Source organism: Camelina sativa, chromosome 7, assembly GCF_030686135.1.
Source record: "Camelina sativa cultivar CO46 ecotype springtype chromosome 7, ASM3068613v1".
Classification (NCBI taxonomy): Eukaryota; Viridiplantae; Streptophyta; class Magnoliopsida; order Brassicales; family Brassicaceae; genus Camelina; species Camelina sativa.
This window is the reverse complement of record NC_141886.1, coordinates 21,938,036-21,957,088: the sequence shown is the minus strand read 5'-3', so window position 1 is coordinate 21,957,088 and position 19,053 is coordinate 21,938,036. Positions and strand designations below refer to the sequence as shown.

General features: G+C 32.9%; 1 protein-coding gene and 1 pseudogene across 3 annotated transcripts; one reads left to right on the top strand and one right to left on the bottom strand.

Annotated features, from left to right (window-relative positions):
- Window positions 1-3,141: 3,141 nt before the first annotated feature.
- LOC104704768 (transcription factor MYB105-like) lies at window positions 3,142-4,591 on the bottom strand (annotated as a pseudogene). The gene is made up of 3 exons (XR_015562801.1): window positions 4,145-4,591; window positions 3,680-4,052; window positions 3,142-3,584 (listed from the first exon to the last, which is right to left on the bottom strand). The product of XR_015562801.1 is annotated as a transcription factor MYB105-like (transcript).
- Window positions 4,592-9,137: 4,546 nt separating this feature from the next.
- Window positions 9,138-14,395, top strand: LOC104701591 (disease resistance protein TAO1). 2 transcript variants are annotated; one of them, XM_087456538.1, is made up of 5 exons: window positions 9,138-9,883; window positions 10,002-11,106; window positions 11,207-11,509; window positions 11,691-12,239; window positions 12,371-14,395. In XM_087456538.1, exons 1-5 carry the CDS (start codon window positions 9,267-9,269, stop codon window positions 12,410-12,412), a joined length of 2,616 nt encoding a protein of 871 aa, XP_087312664.1. In that variant the 5' UTR covers window positions 9,138-9,266; the 3' UTR covers window positions 12,413-14,395. The 2 variants fall into 2 exon arrangements, with proteins under 2 accessions (XP_087312664.1, XP_010415607.2); XM_010417305.3 differs by having other exon boundaries at window positions 11,691-14,395.
- The last annotated feature ends 4,658 nt before the right edge of the window (window positions 14,396-19,053 follow it).

Below are 19,053 nucleotides of genomic sequence, written 5' to 3'. Positions count from 1 at the left end.
GTAAAAGTTATATCTTGCTTGTTATGGTATAGTACGAGAATGAATATAAAAGGTTCTTGACAATGATCAAATTGATGCTACGAAAGTCAATGAGAAGTACATGGTGGTTTGATTTGGATTTATCTGCTAAGCATATGAATTATGGTTTGGATGATCATGACAATACTTTAAAAAGAAAATGAGTTCCTGCATTTTCAAACCTCTTTCACATGTCTAAGTTTATGTTTTGCTTGAGGTCAAGCAAAGGCTAAGTCTGGGGGAGTTGATATATCATGGTTTTTAGGTGTTTTTAGCCATGATATAAGTCTTATTTATAGAGTCTTTTTGGTATTTTTAGAGTCTTTTGAGTCTTTATAGGATTTAGCATGGATGTGAGCATAATGGAGCTAAATAGGAGGATTTGGAGCACATTCAAGCATTGAGGCTAAGCTGTGAAGTTGGAAAACAAGTTCAGACATAAGCATCGGTCGATGCAAGTGATGGTGTCGATCGATGCATCATCCAACAGAAGATCGGAAGTTTTCTCACAAGTTTTGAAGATTTACAGAATCGCCCCAAAGTTTTCCATATTTGCATCATTAGTCCCTGGTCGTGTTTTAGGAATATTTATAGGATTTTTATGGTCATTGTTTAGACCTAAACTTTATTTTCCTGCAACTTTTGGGAGAGAAAACCCTGAGAGATTTAAAGAGTTTTTGGATAGAAGAATCAAGACTCCTTCTAGAGAAGATTCAGAGCTTCTTTTCTACTTCTTTTAATATTTTAATGCAATTTATTCAGAATATGATTTTTGTTTCATTGATCATGTCTGAGTAGATCTCTTGTTAGGTTTAGGGTTTTCAAAGGAATTCATGAATTGTTAGGTTATCAGATTGTTAGGTTAATATCTATAGAATTCTTCATCTACATTGGTTTATTGTGTATTCTAGAGTAGCGAGAGCAACCTAGAATCTGATCTTAGGTTAATTGATAGACATGAGAGTGTTATTAATTTCCTGAAATAATCTTAGATGAGCAAAATACCTATTTACAAAAAGATTTGATTTAGGGATTTTGTGAACTTATCAAACCTGAATTTAATGCTAGTTTAATCATTAGGATTTGCAAAGAGATTTGGAATTCTAGTTTTTAGACTTCGATAATTTTTGCAGCGAGAGCTGGTTAATTTTACCTTTGTGATTTGAGTTCTAGAATTGTTCTTAATAAATCCTAACAATTATTTCATCTGATTTTTATGAATTTCCTGAGAATTTCTCTGAACTTATCTTTTCATTTATTGAATTAACTCTTCTTTTATTGATTTTCTTGCTCTTTTGATTTTAATTCAATTTATTTATGTTTAGCTTAATTAAAAGATTAATAAATCTATTGTGTGATTTAGAGTCTTTGTGGATATGATCCCTAAATACTACAGTGATCTCTTAATTTGAGAGAGTAGTTCTAGGGTAAATTTGAGCATATCAGTGCTCGATTGAAGAAAGTAATAGAAGAAAGAATTGTACTTAGAAAGCAAATATTAAACCTTACTTAACGTTGGTAGCTCAATCGATATACTAGTTGGCCACCAAAAAAGAGAATAATTTTAAAGATCACCAATTCGAACATCGACGATAAGGAATGAACTAATTTAACGTGAGCCTTGACGTGTATAAGTCTCTTGCATATGTTTATAAATGATTAACCGGAAACATTATCATATGACTAAAGTTATTAAATATTTATCTAAAATGTCAAGAAAGGAGGAATAAAGTTAGGTAGAATTCGTAAGAGGCCTCCCATCTCTCAGCTTTCACCTGGACCATCCATACTACGTAGAGACCGATACGTATAAGTTCGTAAAGTAGTTCAGCTTTTTTAAGGAAACGAACAGAAAAAGGTGTTTTCTTTCTGAAAAAAAAAAGGTTAAAGTCATCAATATTAAATTATTGCATTATATACCTAATGAATTAACATGAATGTTCTCCTTTATTGGTTGTCCTTTTGGTTTGATATTCTTTCACGCATCTGCTTTCAACGTTTCGATTTTGTCAACCAATATATTTCGTTACTGGTTCCATTCCTCATTTTAACGAAATCTAAAATAAATTACAATCAAAAGAAATTTTCACATGGAACTACAAATGGTAGTACTCTCCAGCTTCCATCAGCCATCGACATATGATAATGTTGTATGTTCTGGATCGAGAAATCATCACACTTCCAAACAGAGAGCTGAGATTGGGCTTGGGCATGGCCCTATTGGCCTTGGCCTAGGCCTAGAAGAGCAATAAATTGAAGTGATCTAAATTGGTCTAATTTCAATCAGAGGTATTCAAACGTACGCCTTCCTATATGGTCCAGTACACTAGCTAGAAATGCTTACCGTTTTCTTCTCTTCTTGGCTACATATTTCCTTAATGTTTGATAAAAACTTGTGACAAATCGCAAAAAAATGTTAAAAAATTCTGCGATGCACTAATCAGATATTTTTTCTAATGTTGTAAACTAAGAAAACAACAAGTGATTTAGTGTAAAGAGAACGTAATACTTATGTCCAAATTTAACACGATCGATTATTTTTATTTAATCATATAAAAATGTTAAGCTGAATAGCTAGGTATACAACAAATAGTACGTATCATGAAATAAATGAAATGATTATTACAAAAAAATAATAGGTAGGAGAAAGAGAGAAGAAGGGGCCATGTGGGTGACATGAGGTCGATGAGACGCATAAGTAAGGAGCAATGAAATGTAATATGGGTGTGAGAATAATTTAAAGAGTGGATGTTTGGACTTTCTGTTGCAGAATCTGTGCCTGAATCTTGCTACCTCATCAATATCGCATGTTATCATTAACTTCTGCATACTCCAAATAAATACAATAGTACATTATTCTCTTTTATTTGACTTCTCTATCTCTTTTTTTTTGTTGTCGTTTCTTATTTCCACATCATCGTCCCTGCTTTACCATATGTCACCTTCCTCTTCATATACGAAGCATGGTGTTGTTACTCTCACTCCACACCGTTTTTGGACCATTAATGACGAAATTTGACATTTTCATATAAGATAAGAGTTAGTTAGAACTATAAAGTGGTACACATATGTTTTATATACTTCAAATCAAGTTTGGTTTTGAAGGTGCAACAATTTGGCATGTACTGTAATGAAAAACACTAATATATATATATATATATATTTTACCAACGAGTGGTATATATATACGTACGTACGTACTAATACGCGTTAGGAATGCTGCATGTGACTAAGGACAACAACATTTGAACTACAAATTTATTGTTAACGCAACAAAACTACATCGACAATGACTCAAATCATTTCATAATTGTTGCTAACTAACTGAAGCTAGTCTTGTTCATCATGATGATGAGATCACGACGCCGTCCCCAACCCAAGAAAATCGAAAAATGGTGGTTCCTTCTCCTCAGTCGACGTTCTGTCAAACATCTGATCACTCTTCCCGGTTTGGTGTGAAAAATCGAATGTAGTAGCCTCTTGTGTCCATGCAATGTAATCCCCGACCATCATTTCGTTTTCGAACATATCCACCATTAATGGACTCTCGTTTCCATTATCATAACCTAAGGGGTACAAAAATGGAAGAAGTTTAAATTAAAATATGCAAGTATGGATATGAGATTTGTTAACCGGAAGGAAAGAGAACACAAACTCAAACCTGGGAAGCAAGGAATGGGCAACATAAGCTGCTTCTGATCATTGGTAACAAGGTGGGTCAAAGCTAACCTAGTAGGGTCAAAATCATTAAAAAAGTGAGGATTAGGTTTACTGAGTGGCTTAAGAGGAAGCACCGTCTTCCTCCTACGGTAAGTAGAAGACTGTTCTCTAAACTTGCGGGCCATTATGACATGCCAATGGTTCTTCACAGAGTTATCAGTCCTCCCAGGGAAAAGCCTCGCTATTATCGCCCACTTGTTACCATAAAGCTTATGAGCTTGCAATATATAGCTTCTCTTCTTCTTCCTCTGTGAAGGCTCTTCTGTTTATCCTCGGGTCTAATTGGTTAAACCATCGAAGCCTACAGCTTTTTCCTGCTCATCATTGAAACCCAAAATATTAAGAATCTGAATCCTGAAAAAGCTTATAACTAAGGGACAGAATATATATATATATATATACGTACCGGATCTTCCTTGGAGCTTTTCAGCTATGAGGTTCCAGTTTTGTGGGCCGCATACGGCGACTAGTTCTTTGAGCTTAGCATCTTCAGCTGGTCTCCAATGTCCTCTCGATACCGAAGCTTTTGACGAGTGTCCAGAGCTTCCATAGTCTGCTGTGTCTTTCTTGCTGCAGTTACTGTAATCACTTAGATAAGAGTTCCTAATCTCTTCTTCTCTATGACTTGTGGGATAGCGATGGAGATGTTGATCGTTGTTGATGTTTAAAGAGAAGTGGTCCGATGAAGAAATCTGATCCATCAAACGGTGATGATCTTCCGACATGATACAATGTTGTTGTTAGTTAGTGATGAGGTGAGGACGAAGACGAAGAAGACGGGAAGCAAGGTGTTATGGAGAGAGAGGCCACGTCAGTATGCACCATCTACATCCTCATTGGAGGAGAGATGCGATATGAAATGTGGCTTTGTATAGCATAATTGATATTTGTGTGATATACGTATGGCTCTAAGCTATGTGCGTGTATATGTAGATATGTTGTGACCTTATTTTCTGACAAAATGCTGTTATACAACTGTTAAAAGGTTCATGGACTGTCACGGACTGATTTGAAATCTGATATATATTTGTATTTATGCATTATATATAATTAAATTAGTATATATAAAATATTATCTCAAATCTAGAAACATATTCACAATAATCCTGGCTGAAAACTTTGTTTTTTTTTTTTGAAAAAAAAACCTATAAATGTGAAAACGTATAGAGATGAAAGAAACAATCAAAAAACATGGTAGGACAGAAAAAGAGTAGATGACAGGGAACACGTTTCCTACGTTGTGAGCAGTGTGAGTTGTGTTTGGAAAAGTGGAGAGATGAAAAGTTGTTAAACATCCGTAAACCTCTTCTTCTTTCTTTTTAGTTCAACTGCTTTTAAACTTTGTTGCCCCAAACAAGACATTATATTGTTACTATGATTGCTTGCCGGACAAAATGTGGGTTTACACCTTTGTAAACCAATGTGGTTTTTGAAAATGGTTAGTTTGATATCACACGTGTGAGGGAGATGAAAGAGTGAATTTGAAGAAACCTATTCCAAATTTCACTTAAAAAACCATTGACTAACACAACTTGTGTTACACAAGATACAGTACATTGATTTGTGCTTCTACCTAAAAACAAAATCCTAAAATTTACATATTTTATTTTAGTAAATGCTTGTTGACGTTGTTTGTTAACCGGAAATACTAGGATGAAACTAAAATATCTGAGGAAGTCCGAACTAAATCCCAAAAAGGCTTTAAAGAACATTTGAATTGACTGTTGTTGCGTCTCTTCTAACCACACCAACTTGCCTCACACGCACACTTTCAATGTCCTCTCACCAATCCCCATATCTCTCTCCAAAATGTGTGAATGACATGTGATATAATCTACAGAAAATAAGTCCGATTTTCATATAGAGTCTTGACTACTTGTTGCCATATTGATCTACCATTTACTGATTTTATAATATTTAATTACCCAACCATCTATTGCAGAAGTGGCTGCTATAAATCATTTTGTAAGGGATCGATTAGAGTTTTGCATTAATTACACCATAATGTAATTTGTACCTTCCGTTTTAAAAACCAGAAAATATAAAGTGAGACTTTTTTCAATGGCATTTATAGGTTTTGCTATTTCACCTTAAACTTTTTAGATTTGCCATTTTTTTAGATTTAAAAGCACAATCTAACACATTATGTTTGGGTTTTATTGGTTCCATTTTTTTCTTAGGGTTTAGTATTTGATATGAAGTATGTATTTTAGCAAAAGAAATTATAAAAACAGACATTTTGAAAAATAAAAAATGGCAAATCTATAAAATTTAAATGAAAATGGCACATTCATAATATTTGAATGAAGAAATGGCAAAATCCATAAGAATCTCTATAAAGTCCGCTTTTTAAAAAAATGAATTTATTGTGCAACTATATATTTTGATTAAATGCTTAGACACTCCATATTAGCCCATATCTAGGAATGTCAAATTAGGGAAATATGTTTGGTGAAACTTAAAAATTTAAAGTAGATGTTTCTTATTTGACCAGAATGATATCAATTGGCAGAGGAATACATTATAACAGATTCAGAGTATTGGTTGCAGACTTGTAAGGACCATCTGCAGAGATTAACTGAGCATTTCCTATGCTTTCTTTTTCTTCTTCTTGGTCAATAACTTTAATGTATATATATTTATTATTATTGTGTAATAATTAAAATAGATGATATGTTAGTATGGATCCTTACTTTTTCAAAGAGACCAACAGCTCACCGACTAGAAGCACTAGCAGTTTAGAAGGTTGAGGAATCGACACCCAAAATTGCACCTTTATTCTTTTTTTCTGAACATGTTATATACTTATTCAAGTTAACAATATTTATTCACCAAAAAAAAAAACTATTTTTACGGGTTTTTCGGGTTTCGTTTATATTTAGGAAGCCATTACGCTACTTTACTGATTTTAATTTTGGTGAAATTTCAATAATTGTTGTAGGGATATAATTATCATCAGAAGTAAATTTCAGTTTTAAATGAGGAATATAAATGTTGGGTAAGGAAACATGATTCAGAAATGAATGCATAGGATCCAATTCATATCATCAGGGAAATGTTTTTCGAGTTTACTGTGGTTCAATTTCAAAGAAGCGACCCCACGACCTGATTTTAACGTACCATGTTGCACAAACTCAATAGCACGTGCATGCTCTGCTCCTCATTATCCTACTACTATACTATACTATACCTACACACACGCGCATTGCTCAATTATGCATCGAGATCATCTAGGAGCACATATATATAGCAGTGTTCAAGAAAGCGGTTTAGGCGGCCGTCTCTAGACGCTAAGCGCTCAACAGCCGCTTAGATAACCGCTTAACCCGCTTAAAATTACATACATTTTATTTTAATATTTATTTTTGATTTTTAAATTACATATAATTAAATTATTATGTTTTATATCTATATACGTAATTATAAACATTTATATGTTGTTAATATAACTTAAATAAATGTATTTTTCTTACTGTTGTTTATAATTTATAAATTTTTTATTTTGATAACATATATTTTAATATAATTATATATATATAATGTTTTATGTTGTAAACGCCTAAACCGCCTAAAACCGTTTAGGCCCCGACTAAGCGTTCTAGGCGCTAGGCGTTGGGTCACCGCCCAGATACCGCCTAGCGCTTTCTTGAACACTTATATATAATGACATCCTATATAGCTAGTTTAATTGATATGCATGGTTTACTTTTACAGGTAGAGAATTTCACGGCAGAGAACTCTAAACTAGTTTATGGAATTCCATAGGTTTTTATTTTTACAATAGTTTTTGTAAAGAGAGAAGACATTTGAAATCAACATGATTGGGACATATATTCTAGATCAACTTTCTAACTAGCTAGCTAGGATTCCTTTACAACAACTGATCGTTGCTTTGGCTGAAATATATTCAGTACAATTTAGTTTGATTTGGATTCAACTTGGTAATGGTTTTAGGATTCTAACCGGAAAAAATAGACAACATGGTGGATTTGGACTTTTAAACTGGAAAACAAGTGATGTCTCAACGAAGACAATTACACAATGACATAGATGTATCGAAAGGAAGTTGAGATGACGACGACGACATGTTGGATCACCAAGAAGAGACTCACTGTTCTTCGAGTCAACAAAAACCCATGACATGAAAGCAAACCAAATAGTAACGATCTCTCATTTATGATAATAGAATTGAATGATATGACCCGTCTATTATCATAGCCCCGTTGCTCTATTTGGGGAAGTTTTATAACATTTTTCTTCCCAAACCATCATCACAAAGATTCACAACCAACAAGAAATGTAAAACTACTGTACCTTCAATCAACCCTGTGGATTAGATGTTGGGGCCTCATTCAATATATTCAATATAGAACTATGAATATATGTACTGTATGTGAGTTGTCACGTAAGGGAGCTAAAGATTGTAGCCTTATTTTAAAATTTTCACCTAGATTATTCATTTATTTGCAATATTTATTTCAACCTGGTCTAGGGAGGTAATAACTCTTATCGACAACATTCCAAAGTTTCAGTATTGAGCGAGCGGTAGACATTTGCATGAATTTGTGAATAAATAAGATGGAATGAGCAAGCCGATCATCCCTACCAAAAATTGAAGAGGCATAACTAGATAAGAATCATGGTTGTAAAGGCCTAAAGGGTTATCGTAGCTACACCCTTGTCTCTCTAATAAATCTACAGGGTATATATGATACTTAATTCCAATGTTTGTAAGACCATACCGGAAAGTGAACTGGGAGTTTTTGGGGTTATTGGGACAACTGGTCAGACCGGTTAAAACACCGGTCAATTAGTTTATGGTTTTGTGACTTTTGTGTCTATGGATATAATATTTACTTGTCTATAAATATATAAAAAAAAACATACACAATTAAGTATTAAACAACTTAAATTCATTAAAATAAAACTCAAAACGTTAATTAGACAAAGCTTGCATGAAATGTTAATAATAAAATCTCGGGTATAATAATAAGTGTAATAACGTTAGCACTAACCAGATTGAGTGGGCATAAGCAGCAAAACCCATTAAGACATTAACCCAAATTAAAATTTTCAATTCTTAATGAATTCGTTAACAATAATAGTCCATGCGATATCTCATTTAATACCAATTAGATTTTTTTTAGGCTTAGGGAGGTAATAACTCTCATTTAGTGTCGATGATGCATTTGGATTTTGGAGTGTTGAAGACAAATAAAAAATAAAACACTTAAAAATGCTTAGCTAAATTACATAGCCCATTATATATTTAAGCCCATTCTTAGCCTGATCTTTTCATTTTCATTCCTTGTCGACCAAAGGTTAGTAAACATCCATTGACTTGCTACTTCTGTGGTGTTGAGTCAATGGAGTCAAGATAACGACATAACGTGTTCGATAATGTAGATGGAGTCAAGATAACGTGTTCAATAATTTATCTACACAAACCCCTCTTTGTAGTACATCATTCGTTCAGCTGCACTACAAAGTAAATTTTTTTTTTTTGATCTTGAGATTTTCTGAGTCTTATGTTAATGGATTTTTCTTTTTTCCTCACAATTTTTGCTACTGCTACAATAAGCTTCTTCATCATTTTTAGAAAATTCAGAATCCATCAAGAAAACAAAAACGTGGGTTCTTCTTCTACATCTTCTCCATCTTCTTCAACATCTCCTCCAACTCTTCTATCTGCTTTGACTTCCAACTGGACTCACCATGTCTTTCCGAGCTTTCGTGGGGAAGACGTTCGCAGAAACTTTCTAAGTCACATTCAAAAAGAATTTCAAAGAAAAGGAATTACTCTTTTCATTGATAATGCGATTAAGAGAGGAGAATCCATCGGTACTGAACTCACTAAAGCCATTAGAGGATCTAAGATCGCTATTGTCTTACTCTCGAAGAACTATGCTTCTTCAAAGTGGTGTCTTGACGAATTGGTGGAGATTATGAAATGCAAGAAAGAGTTTGGTTTAACAGTGTTTGCCATTTTCTGTGAAGTTGATCCATCTCATGTTATAAAGCTGACTGGAGAATTTGGAACTGCTTTTAAGAAAAGTTGTAAGGGAAGAACAAAGGAGAACATTAGCAGATGGAGACAAGCTTTTAAGGAAGTAGCTACAATTGCTGGTTATGATTCAAACAACTGGTTTGTCCTTTACTCAATATTTCAACACATCAAAATATAATATATACCTTTTGAGTCCATATGTCAAACTTCATATTACTAATTTAAAATATGTATTAATCTCACTCTTTATTGGTAGGGAAAGTGAAGCTGCCATGATTGAAGAAATTGTCACTGAAATTTCCAAAAGATTGATTAGTTACACACCATCAAGTGATCTTGATGGTTTAATTGGGATGGGAGATCATATACAAAAGATGAAACAATTGCTTTGCTTAGACTCAACAAATGAAAGGAGGAAGGTTGGGATTTTAGGTCCTTCTGGAATCGGTAAGAGCACCATTGCTAGAGTTCTACATAATCAAATCTCTGATGGTTTTCAACTGAGTGTTTTTATGAAATTCAAACCAAGTTATGCAAGACCAATTTGTTCTGATGATCACGATGTGAAGTTGCAATTAGAGCAACAATTTCTATCTCAATTATTTAACCAAAAGGATATCAAGATTCATCATTTAGGAACTGCACAAAACTTTGTGATGGGGAAGAAAGTTCTTATTGTTCTTGATGGGGTGGATCAATTAGTACAATTACGTGTCTTGCCAAAAGCGGTATGCCTTGGTCCTGGATCTCGGATTATCATCACAACACAAGACCAAAAACTTTTGAAGGCATTTCAGATCAAACATATTTACAATGTGGATTTTCCACCGGATGATGAGGCTCTTCAAATCTTCTGCATGAATGCTTTTGGTCAAGATTCCCCATATGGTGGTTTCGAGGATCTTGCTATGAAAGTTACAATACTTGCAGGTAATCTCCCTTTGGGACTTAGGGTTATGGGTTCTTATTTCCGAGGAATGTCTAAGGAAGAGTGGAAACGTGAATTACCAAGGTTAAGGGTTCACCTTGATGAAGAAATTGGGAGCACTTTAAGGTTTAGTTACAATGCTTTGAATGATGAAGACAAAGATTTATTTCTTCACATAGCATGTTTTTTTAACGATGAAGGCATCAATTGTACCTTTGAAGATACTCTTTGTCACATATTCTCGGACGTGCAGCAAGGGCTTCATGTCTTAGTTCAGAAATCTCTCATATCCGAAGAGATATTTTCACCGATGCATAATTTACTAGTTCTATTGGGTAGAGAAATTGTTCGTAAGCAATCGCTTTATGAGCCTGGGAAACGTCAATTTTTAGTTAATGCGAGAGAGATTTGGGAAGTTCTCACTCATCATACAGTAAGTTTTGTCATTTATACTTTAGTTCCTCTACTGCCTATACAAATTTGATACATTTGATAGTTGACTATCTCTACTCTTATATATGTGTCTTTTTCAGGGTAGTAAAAGTGTTGTAGGGATAAATTTGAACATTTCTTCGATTGTGGACGAATTAATTATAAGTGAGAAAGCTTTTGAAGAAATGCCCAATCTTCAATTTTTGAGATTCTCTAATGATGTTTGTTATAGTACCAAGAGATTGCACTTACCACAAGGTCTAGACTATCTACCTCCAAAACTAAGAATTCTGCACTGGCATTATTATCCGATGACATGTTTGCCTTCTAACTTTAATCCGAAGTTCCTTGTCAAGATAATATTGAAAGAAAGTAAGCTCGAGAAATTGTGGGAAGGATTTCAAGTGAGCATTACCACTCTTTTCTGAGTTTTATTTTGTTTCATTTTTATTTATTATTTATATGAGATTAATGTGTCAAAATTGTTAGTTTCAAATCTAAAGATAAAAGAGTGAATTTTACCCTTTTAAATTCTTTCATTACCAAATTTGTTCTCATGTGCTATGTTTTTTTTAATTACTGCAGCCGCTTATCAATCTCAAGGTGATGGATTTGGAATCTTCAAAAAATTTAAAGGAGCTTCCTTATCTCTCAACGGCCACTAATCTCTTAAAATTGGATCTTGTTGGATGCTCAAGTCTAGTGGAGCTTCCTTCCTCTATTGGGAATGCTACTAATCTTTGGAACTTAAATTTGCAACATTGCTCAAGTTTAGTAAAGCTCCCCTCCTCCATTGGAAATATCATTAATCTCCAAGAATTAGATCTCTATTGCTGCTCAAGTCTGGTGGAGCTTCCGTTTTCTATTGGAAATTGCATCAATCTCCAGGAATTGGATCTCTATGGCTGCTCAAGTTTGGTTAAGCTTCCCTTTTCTATTGAAAATTGCTTTAATCTCCAGGAGTTGCATCTCAATAGATGCTCAAGTCTAATGGAGCTTCCGTCTTCTATTGGAAATAATGTTAATCTCCAAAAATTATGTCTTAATGAATGTTTAAGCCTAGTGAAGCTTCCCTCCTCCATTGGAAATATCATTAATCTCCAAGAATTGGATCTTTATTGCTGCTCAAGTTTGGTGGAACTTCCGTTTTCTATTGGAAATTGCATTAATCTCCAGGAATTGGATCTCTATGGTTGCTCAAATCTGGTTAAGCTTCCGTATTCTATTGGAAAATGCATTAATCTCCAAGAATTGGATATGAATAGATGCTCAAGCCTAATGGAGATTCCGCTCTCTATTGGAAATAATGTTAATCTCGAGATATTGTGTCTCGATGAATGCTCAAGTATATTGGAGCTTCCGTTTTCTATTGGAAATTGTATTAATCTCCGAGAATTGTGTCTCAATGAATGCTCAAGTCTAGTGAAGCTTCCGCTTTCTATTGGAAATTGCCGGAATCTCCTAAAATTGGATCTTTATAATTGTTCAAGTCTAGTGGAGCTTCCGTTTTCTATCGGAAATTGCATTAATCTCTTAAAATTGAATCTTGTTTGTTGCTCAAGTCTAGTGGAGCTTCCATTTTCTATAGGAAATTGTATTAATCTTCAGGAAATGGATCTCTATGGCTGCTCAAGTCTGGTGGAGCTTCCTATTTCAATTGGCAATTGCATGAATCTCCAAAAAATCGATCTCTATAACTGCTCAAGTTTGATAGAGCTTCCATTTTCTATTGGAAATTGCATTAATCTACAAGAATTGGAACTCAAGAGATGCTCAAATCTAACAAGGCTTCCGTCCTCTATTGGAAAGAACGTTAATCTCCAGAAATTGTATCTCAATGATTGCTCAAGTCTGGTGGAGCTTCCATTTTCTATTGGAAATTGCATTAATCTCTACCAATTAGAACTCATGAGATGCTCAAGTCTAATGGGGCTTCCATCCTCTATTGGCAATAACATTAATCTCCAGAAATTGCTTCTCAATGAATGTTCAAGTCTGGTGGAGCTTCCATTTTCTATTGGAAATTGCATTAATCTCCAAGAATTGGATCTCTATAACTGCTCAAGTCTGGTGGAGCTTCCGTTTTCAATTGGAAAGATCGTTAATCTCCAGAAATTGAATCTAAGTGGATGCTCAATTCTAGTGGAGCTTCCCTCCTCTGTTGGAAACCTCCATATGTTAATGACGTTGAGTTTGCAAGGATGCTCAAAGATAGAAGTTATTCCAATCAACATCGTATTGGATTCTCTAGAAAAACTTGATGTCACTGGTTGTTCGCAATTAATAAGTTTTCCGGTGATTTCTACAAACATTAAACAGCTTATGCTATGTGGAACTTTGGTAAAAGAATTTCCCTTGTGGATCAAGTCATGCTCTCGACTTCATGACTTGCGCGTAACATTCTGGAAAGACCTTGAAAAATTCTCACATGTTTTTGACATCATCACAGAACTGGAGTTGAGAGATACAAGAATAGAAGAAGTTCCTGCATGGGTCAATGGAATGTCTCGTTTACGTCGACTTGTACTCAACAAATGCACAAAGCTGGTATCACTTCGACATCTTCCCGGTTCCTTAAAATATGTAGATGCGGTGAACTGTGAGTCCTTGGAGACACTTGCTTGCTCCTTTCCCAATCCGGAGGTTTGTCTCAAATTTATTGACTGCTGGAAACTGAATGAAAATGGGAGAGACATCATCATCCAGACATCAACAAGTGAATATGCGATTTTGTCAGGTAGAGAAGTGCCTGTGTTCTTCACTTATCGAGCTACCATTGGAGGTTCTTTGGTAATGAAGTTGAATCAGAGGCGTTTTCCTACATGTTTGAGATTTAAGGCTTGCATCTTGCTGGTTAGAAAGGGTAACAAATCTGATTATGAGGAATGTGAGTCAGTATATCTTACCATCGTAGACAAACAGAGTGGTCACAATTATTATTCAGAAAGCCTAAATCTAAATCCACTTTTAACGGAGCATCTGTACATATTCGAAGGTGAAGTAAAAAATCTGGAATCCATAGAGATTTTCTTCAAGTTCGAAGTCGACAGTGAAAAATGGGAAATAGGTGAATGCGGGATACGCCCACTCTTGTAGGAGGACACTCATGTCGAAGGTTCTATAGTGACGTGATAATATTGTCTATTTCCATATTCTGTTTGTAGGTTTGTAATTAACACAGTTTCCTTCTTCTTTTTATTTCTCTGTTTAATTTTTTTTGTAACAGATGGTGTTCAAATCGGAATCATTAAACATGTCTCTACTGTGAGAAATCAACCAAAGTTTAAGTCGGATTCAGTTTCTTGGTTGACTAAGGTGTTGATTGGTTCTCCCGCCAGCTCCCGCAAACACTGCGTTTGCGGGTGGTAGCGGTTGCTAGCGATTAGTACCAATCACACAAACCGCTCCCAATCGGTTCAAATCGCTCCCAACCGCTTCAAACCACTGAATTCCAAAAGCTGTTTCCCGCAACCGTTTGCGTTTGTGGGCGATTGCGTTTTGATTTTTTTTTTTTTTTAACTTGAAACAAATCAATGATAATGAAATATATATTTTATATATCTTTTACCTAGCTATTTTATTCATTAAGGATGAGATAAAATAAAGTACGAATACGATTAAAAATATTAAAAAATAAACAATTGGAAGAAAATAAGATTTCAATTAACAATAATCCGGAAAACTTGATGTATATTTAATGGCATATCGCACGAGTTCAATAAATTCTAAATAAATATAACATTTCGTCAAAAAATTTAAGAAAATAAGATTATTTGTGAAAAATATAAAAACAAATCACGAGTGACTCTTCTCAACTCTCGTTTGATCATTACCACCGAGCCCCACGGAACTTATTAAGTGTGTGAGATTTAAGAAAGAAGATCTACGTTCTAAAACATATGTTTTGTCATTTTATCAAATTACTTAAGTTTTGGTAAAAAGCCAAATGCATAAAGTAATAAGTATTTCAATATGAAATTTATTTTTTTTTTTAAATAATTATTTTAGCATTTTTAATGAATTTTAATTATAAATCAAGTTTAATAATTTTTTTGATATTTTTAAACATTTATATAATTATATATTACATTTATTATGTTTTAACTGTTATTGCACCTGCTGGTCAACCAGTCGTAAACTCCCGCAAACGCACCCATTTTAAAACACTAAACCAGTCATTCAAAACGCTTAATAACGCTTGAAACCGCAATCATCCACTTCCGCAATCTCCCGCAACCGTAACCGCAAACGCTGCGGTTGAATCAGTCAGGCCCTAATACGGGCTTGATACAATTCAACATATTAGATTTATCAACTTTCGTATTATTATTAATTGTTGAACTTCTTCTGCTTTCTTTCTCTTATTTTCTCTATTTCTCTCCTCTGTTTAAGCAATAAACACAGTGGCTTAAAGAGATTCATAAACTGATTTTAAGCTTTATACATTGATAGCTAGAATAGAACTATTACAAACAGAATTAAACAAGTCACTTTAGACAACTTCATCACCTTAGCTAGACTCTAAGGGCTAATACGGGCTTGGTACATAGTTTATTTTGATTGAATAATTCTATTATAATAGTTTATTTTGTGAAAACATTCCATAATTTTTAAAATAAAACAAATATACATGAATGATGATGAATTATTTAGCTTGATTCATTCATTGGGCTTTAATCAAAATTAATATTGTTGAATCTGCATCGATAATTATTTTTTACAGTCACCAAAATTTTATTATACATATTTAATTGAATATTAAAAATAATAAGAAGACAAATAAGGAAGGAAAAATACATTAAAAAAAGAAATAAAATTGAACAAAATATAAGATAAATCTAACAAAATATATAATCACATGGTTATTTATAAGATTTGAAGGGATGAAAGTTACATTTCTAAAATATTTTATTATACATATATAATTGAAAAATAAAATTAATAAGAAGACAAAGGAAGGAAGAAATACATAAAAACAAAGAAATAAAATTGAAGAAAATATAAGATTAATTTAACAAAATATATAATCACACTCTTACCATGAATTTTGATCCCATACAAGAACATAAACAAAACAAAGAAAATATTTAGAATTTGAGATATAGTGGATGATGATGTGAGAATGTTTATTTATAGGATTTCAAGGGATGAAAGTTACATTTCTAAAATAAATTAATTAAAGGAGTTACAATTATAATTTATAGTGTGTTTGAATGAAAATAAATGAAAAAAATAGTCAATTCATTATTTATGTAATTGCAGTTACAATTTAGTAGTAAAGTGTGTAGATTAATGTACATTTTTATATTTTTATTTAATTAAAATAAATATTATTTAAAAAAAATGCTAAATAGACCAATAAGGAGAGAGTGAAACCTTACTTTTATGTATATGATTGGTACTTTTATTGTACTCCAAATTAAATTTGTTGGAATAAGCAAGCCAATCATATCTACCAAAGATTGAAAAGACATAACTGGAAATTAGACTTATAATTGTGAAGGGTTATCTTAGCTACTTACTCTATACTAAGATGACTAGATGAGTATTTGTGCTATTGAACAGGTTGAACTTTATTTTATACCAAAATTGTGTATATTCTTTATATGTTAAAATAATTTTTGATATTTTTGTTAGTTTTTAAACAATCTAATCATATAATCTTAATATTTTACATTTAGTCTGTTGTACGTTATAAGATCATAACTCATTTTATCATATAACTCATTACATCTAACCTGTGGTCTGCTATAATTATGTTAAATATATTTATTTTTTAAAACTACATTAGAGTATTTTTGGTAATTTTTTTATATGTTAAATATTTATCATATTCTGTAAAAATATCAAGTTAATCTTGAAAATTACAATTTACAATTAAACTGTTTTTCCCTGATCGAACTTGAAAATCAAATTCTCCACCATCTCTAAACATAAATCCACAAATCTTTGCATATTTGTATAGAGATGGTGTGTAATAAATGTAATTTAATTAATAATGGTTACAAACCAAAATTTTGTTTGAAAATGATAATTATGGTTTGTTTATGAAAAATGATTTTAATAACGATATGTTAAATGATTTTTTGAAAAAAGAATTTTGGGTTCAACCCATAACCCAATCTATCATAAATGTGTTAAAAATAAATGTTTTTCTCCTCTGGTTATTTGAATAATTACTACAATTGGTCGTAAATCTGATTAGACATTAATACCTTTAATGAAAATAAAATTAGGTTAATTTGTAATGATATGGACTACACTTAATGTTGTGTACTTCCGAATTAATATAGTAGGGACTAGATTTTACATGAGGTAAACTGCGGAATAAATTTTTTAATATTTTTTTTAAAATGTATGTTATTTTTTTGTTTTTGTTTTAATATGTATTTTTTAGTAGTTAGTTTCTATAATTTTTAGATGAATTGTATTTTGTGTTTGGTACCATTTAAGATTAGCGTAACACTTCTCGTTAACTCATTTGAAATTAGACTAAAATATTTTGTATATTTTAGTAAACCAACCGTAAAAAACTATATAATCATATTTGTTTAAACTCTAATCTGCTCCATAACATGATCCGCCAGAATTATTTTTTTTAGCAAATTAAAAGTATATGAAATATTTAAATTATGGATACTAATTGTTTTTAAAATTATTATAAGTATGTTGTTTGAATATTACAAATAATAATTTCAAGTTTTGATATTTATTTAAGTGGCAAGAGTTTAATTATGTAAATCTTACAAATAAAAGGTTACTTTACCAAATGTACTTTCTAATTAATAATAGGGAATGATTAATTAATTAATTTTTTTTTGGTTGAAATGTTAAATACTTACAAAGAGTTGATATAGTTGTTCAAGGGAAAAAAAAACACATAGTTCCCGTAAGCCAAAAACCAAACATAGCGATAATACAATAGCTTGAGGACGAATAGGAGAAGAGAGAGGCTCTAACGACTCCTTCGAAGCGAACGCCAGCGAGTGAGAAGGGTCTCGAACTTGCTGCGAGGTTGATACTGCTGGCGCTCGATCCGATCAGCTACATCTTTCTCAATTTGGACAAGTAACGTTTGGTAAGGGAGGTAAACGGAAATATGAATACGCGAGTTCCGTTCCCTCCATACGTAGTAGATTGTCGTTTGGAAAACCATGCGAATCAGAACAACATCAAGGACAAGGGATGAGCGCCCGATGATGGCATTGAGCGTGTCCAACCAGTGTGGAGTTGTGTGTCAACGTTGCAGTGGGTACACAAAGCAGAGCAGAGGGAGAACGTGTAAGGACATGCAAAAAAGAGGTGATCCCGAGACTCGTTGAGTTCACCGTAAAGAGGACATGATTGGTTGTGCCCCCAAGTTCGCATCCACTGACCCGTAGAAAACCTATCACGAATGGCTAGCTTGGTGATGAATGAGTATCTAGGGACTCCCTGAGAAAACCAAACGACGTTGCTCCATGGTACCTTCAGTGAGGAAACATTTGAGAAAAGATAACGACGAGACAGAGCCGTGCCTAGAGATATTGAGGCCGGAGGCAGTGTTGAATTTTTGTTTACAATTCATATAAAACAAAAAAAATTCTATCACACGAAGGAGTAAAATCAACAAAAATAATATTAAATTTTTGAAACATCATGTTTTATCCATTCTTTGATATAAAAAAATTGGTAACATCCCCTATATATTAAAAAAAAAAACATTTTGGAGAAAAAACAGATGTATCGTCACCAGAGAGCTCTGAAGCCAATTTATTATTCACCCTTACTATTTCATAAAATTACATAAAACTGTCACTGCTATTGCTATTCAATTTATTTATATACACAATATTTTGCTCCTATAAATTCTAAAATTGGTAAATATTATTCAAAAACTGATAAATATTACCCCTACATATTTTCAAAATTAAATTAATTTCACTATGTATTATAATATAATAATATA

Coding starts and splice junctions, on each gene's coding strand:
- LOC104701591 (XM_010417305.3), top strand. CDS start 9,267: ATGTTAATGGATTTTTCTTTTTTCCTCACAATTTTTGCTACTGCTACA. Junction 9,884..10,001: donor GGTTATGATTCAAACAACTG/GTTTGTCCTTTA, acceptor CTTTATTGGTAG/GGAAAGTGAAGCTGCCATGA. Junction 11,107..11,206: donor AAGTTCTCACTCATCATACA/GTAAGTTTTGTC, acceptor TGTCTTTTTCAG/GGTAGTAAAAGTGTTGTAGG.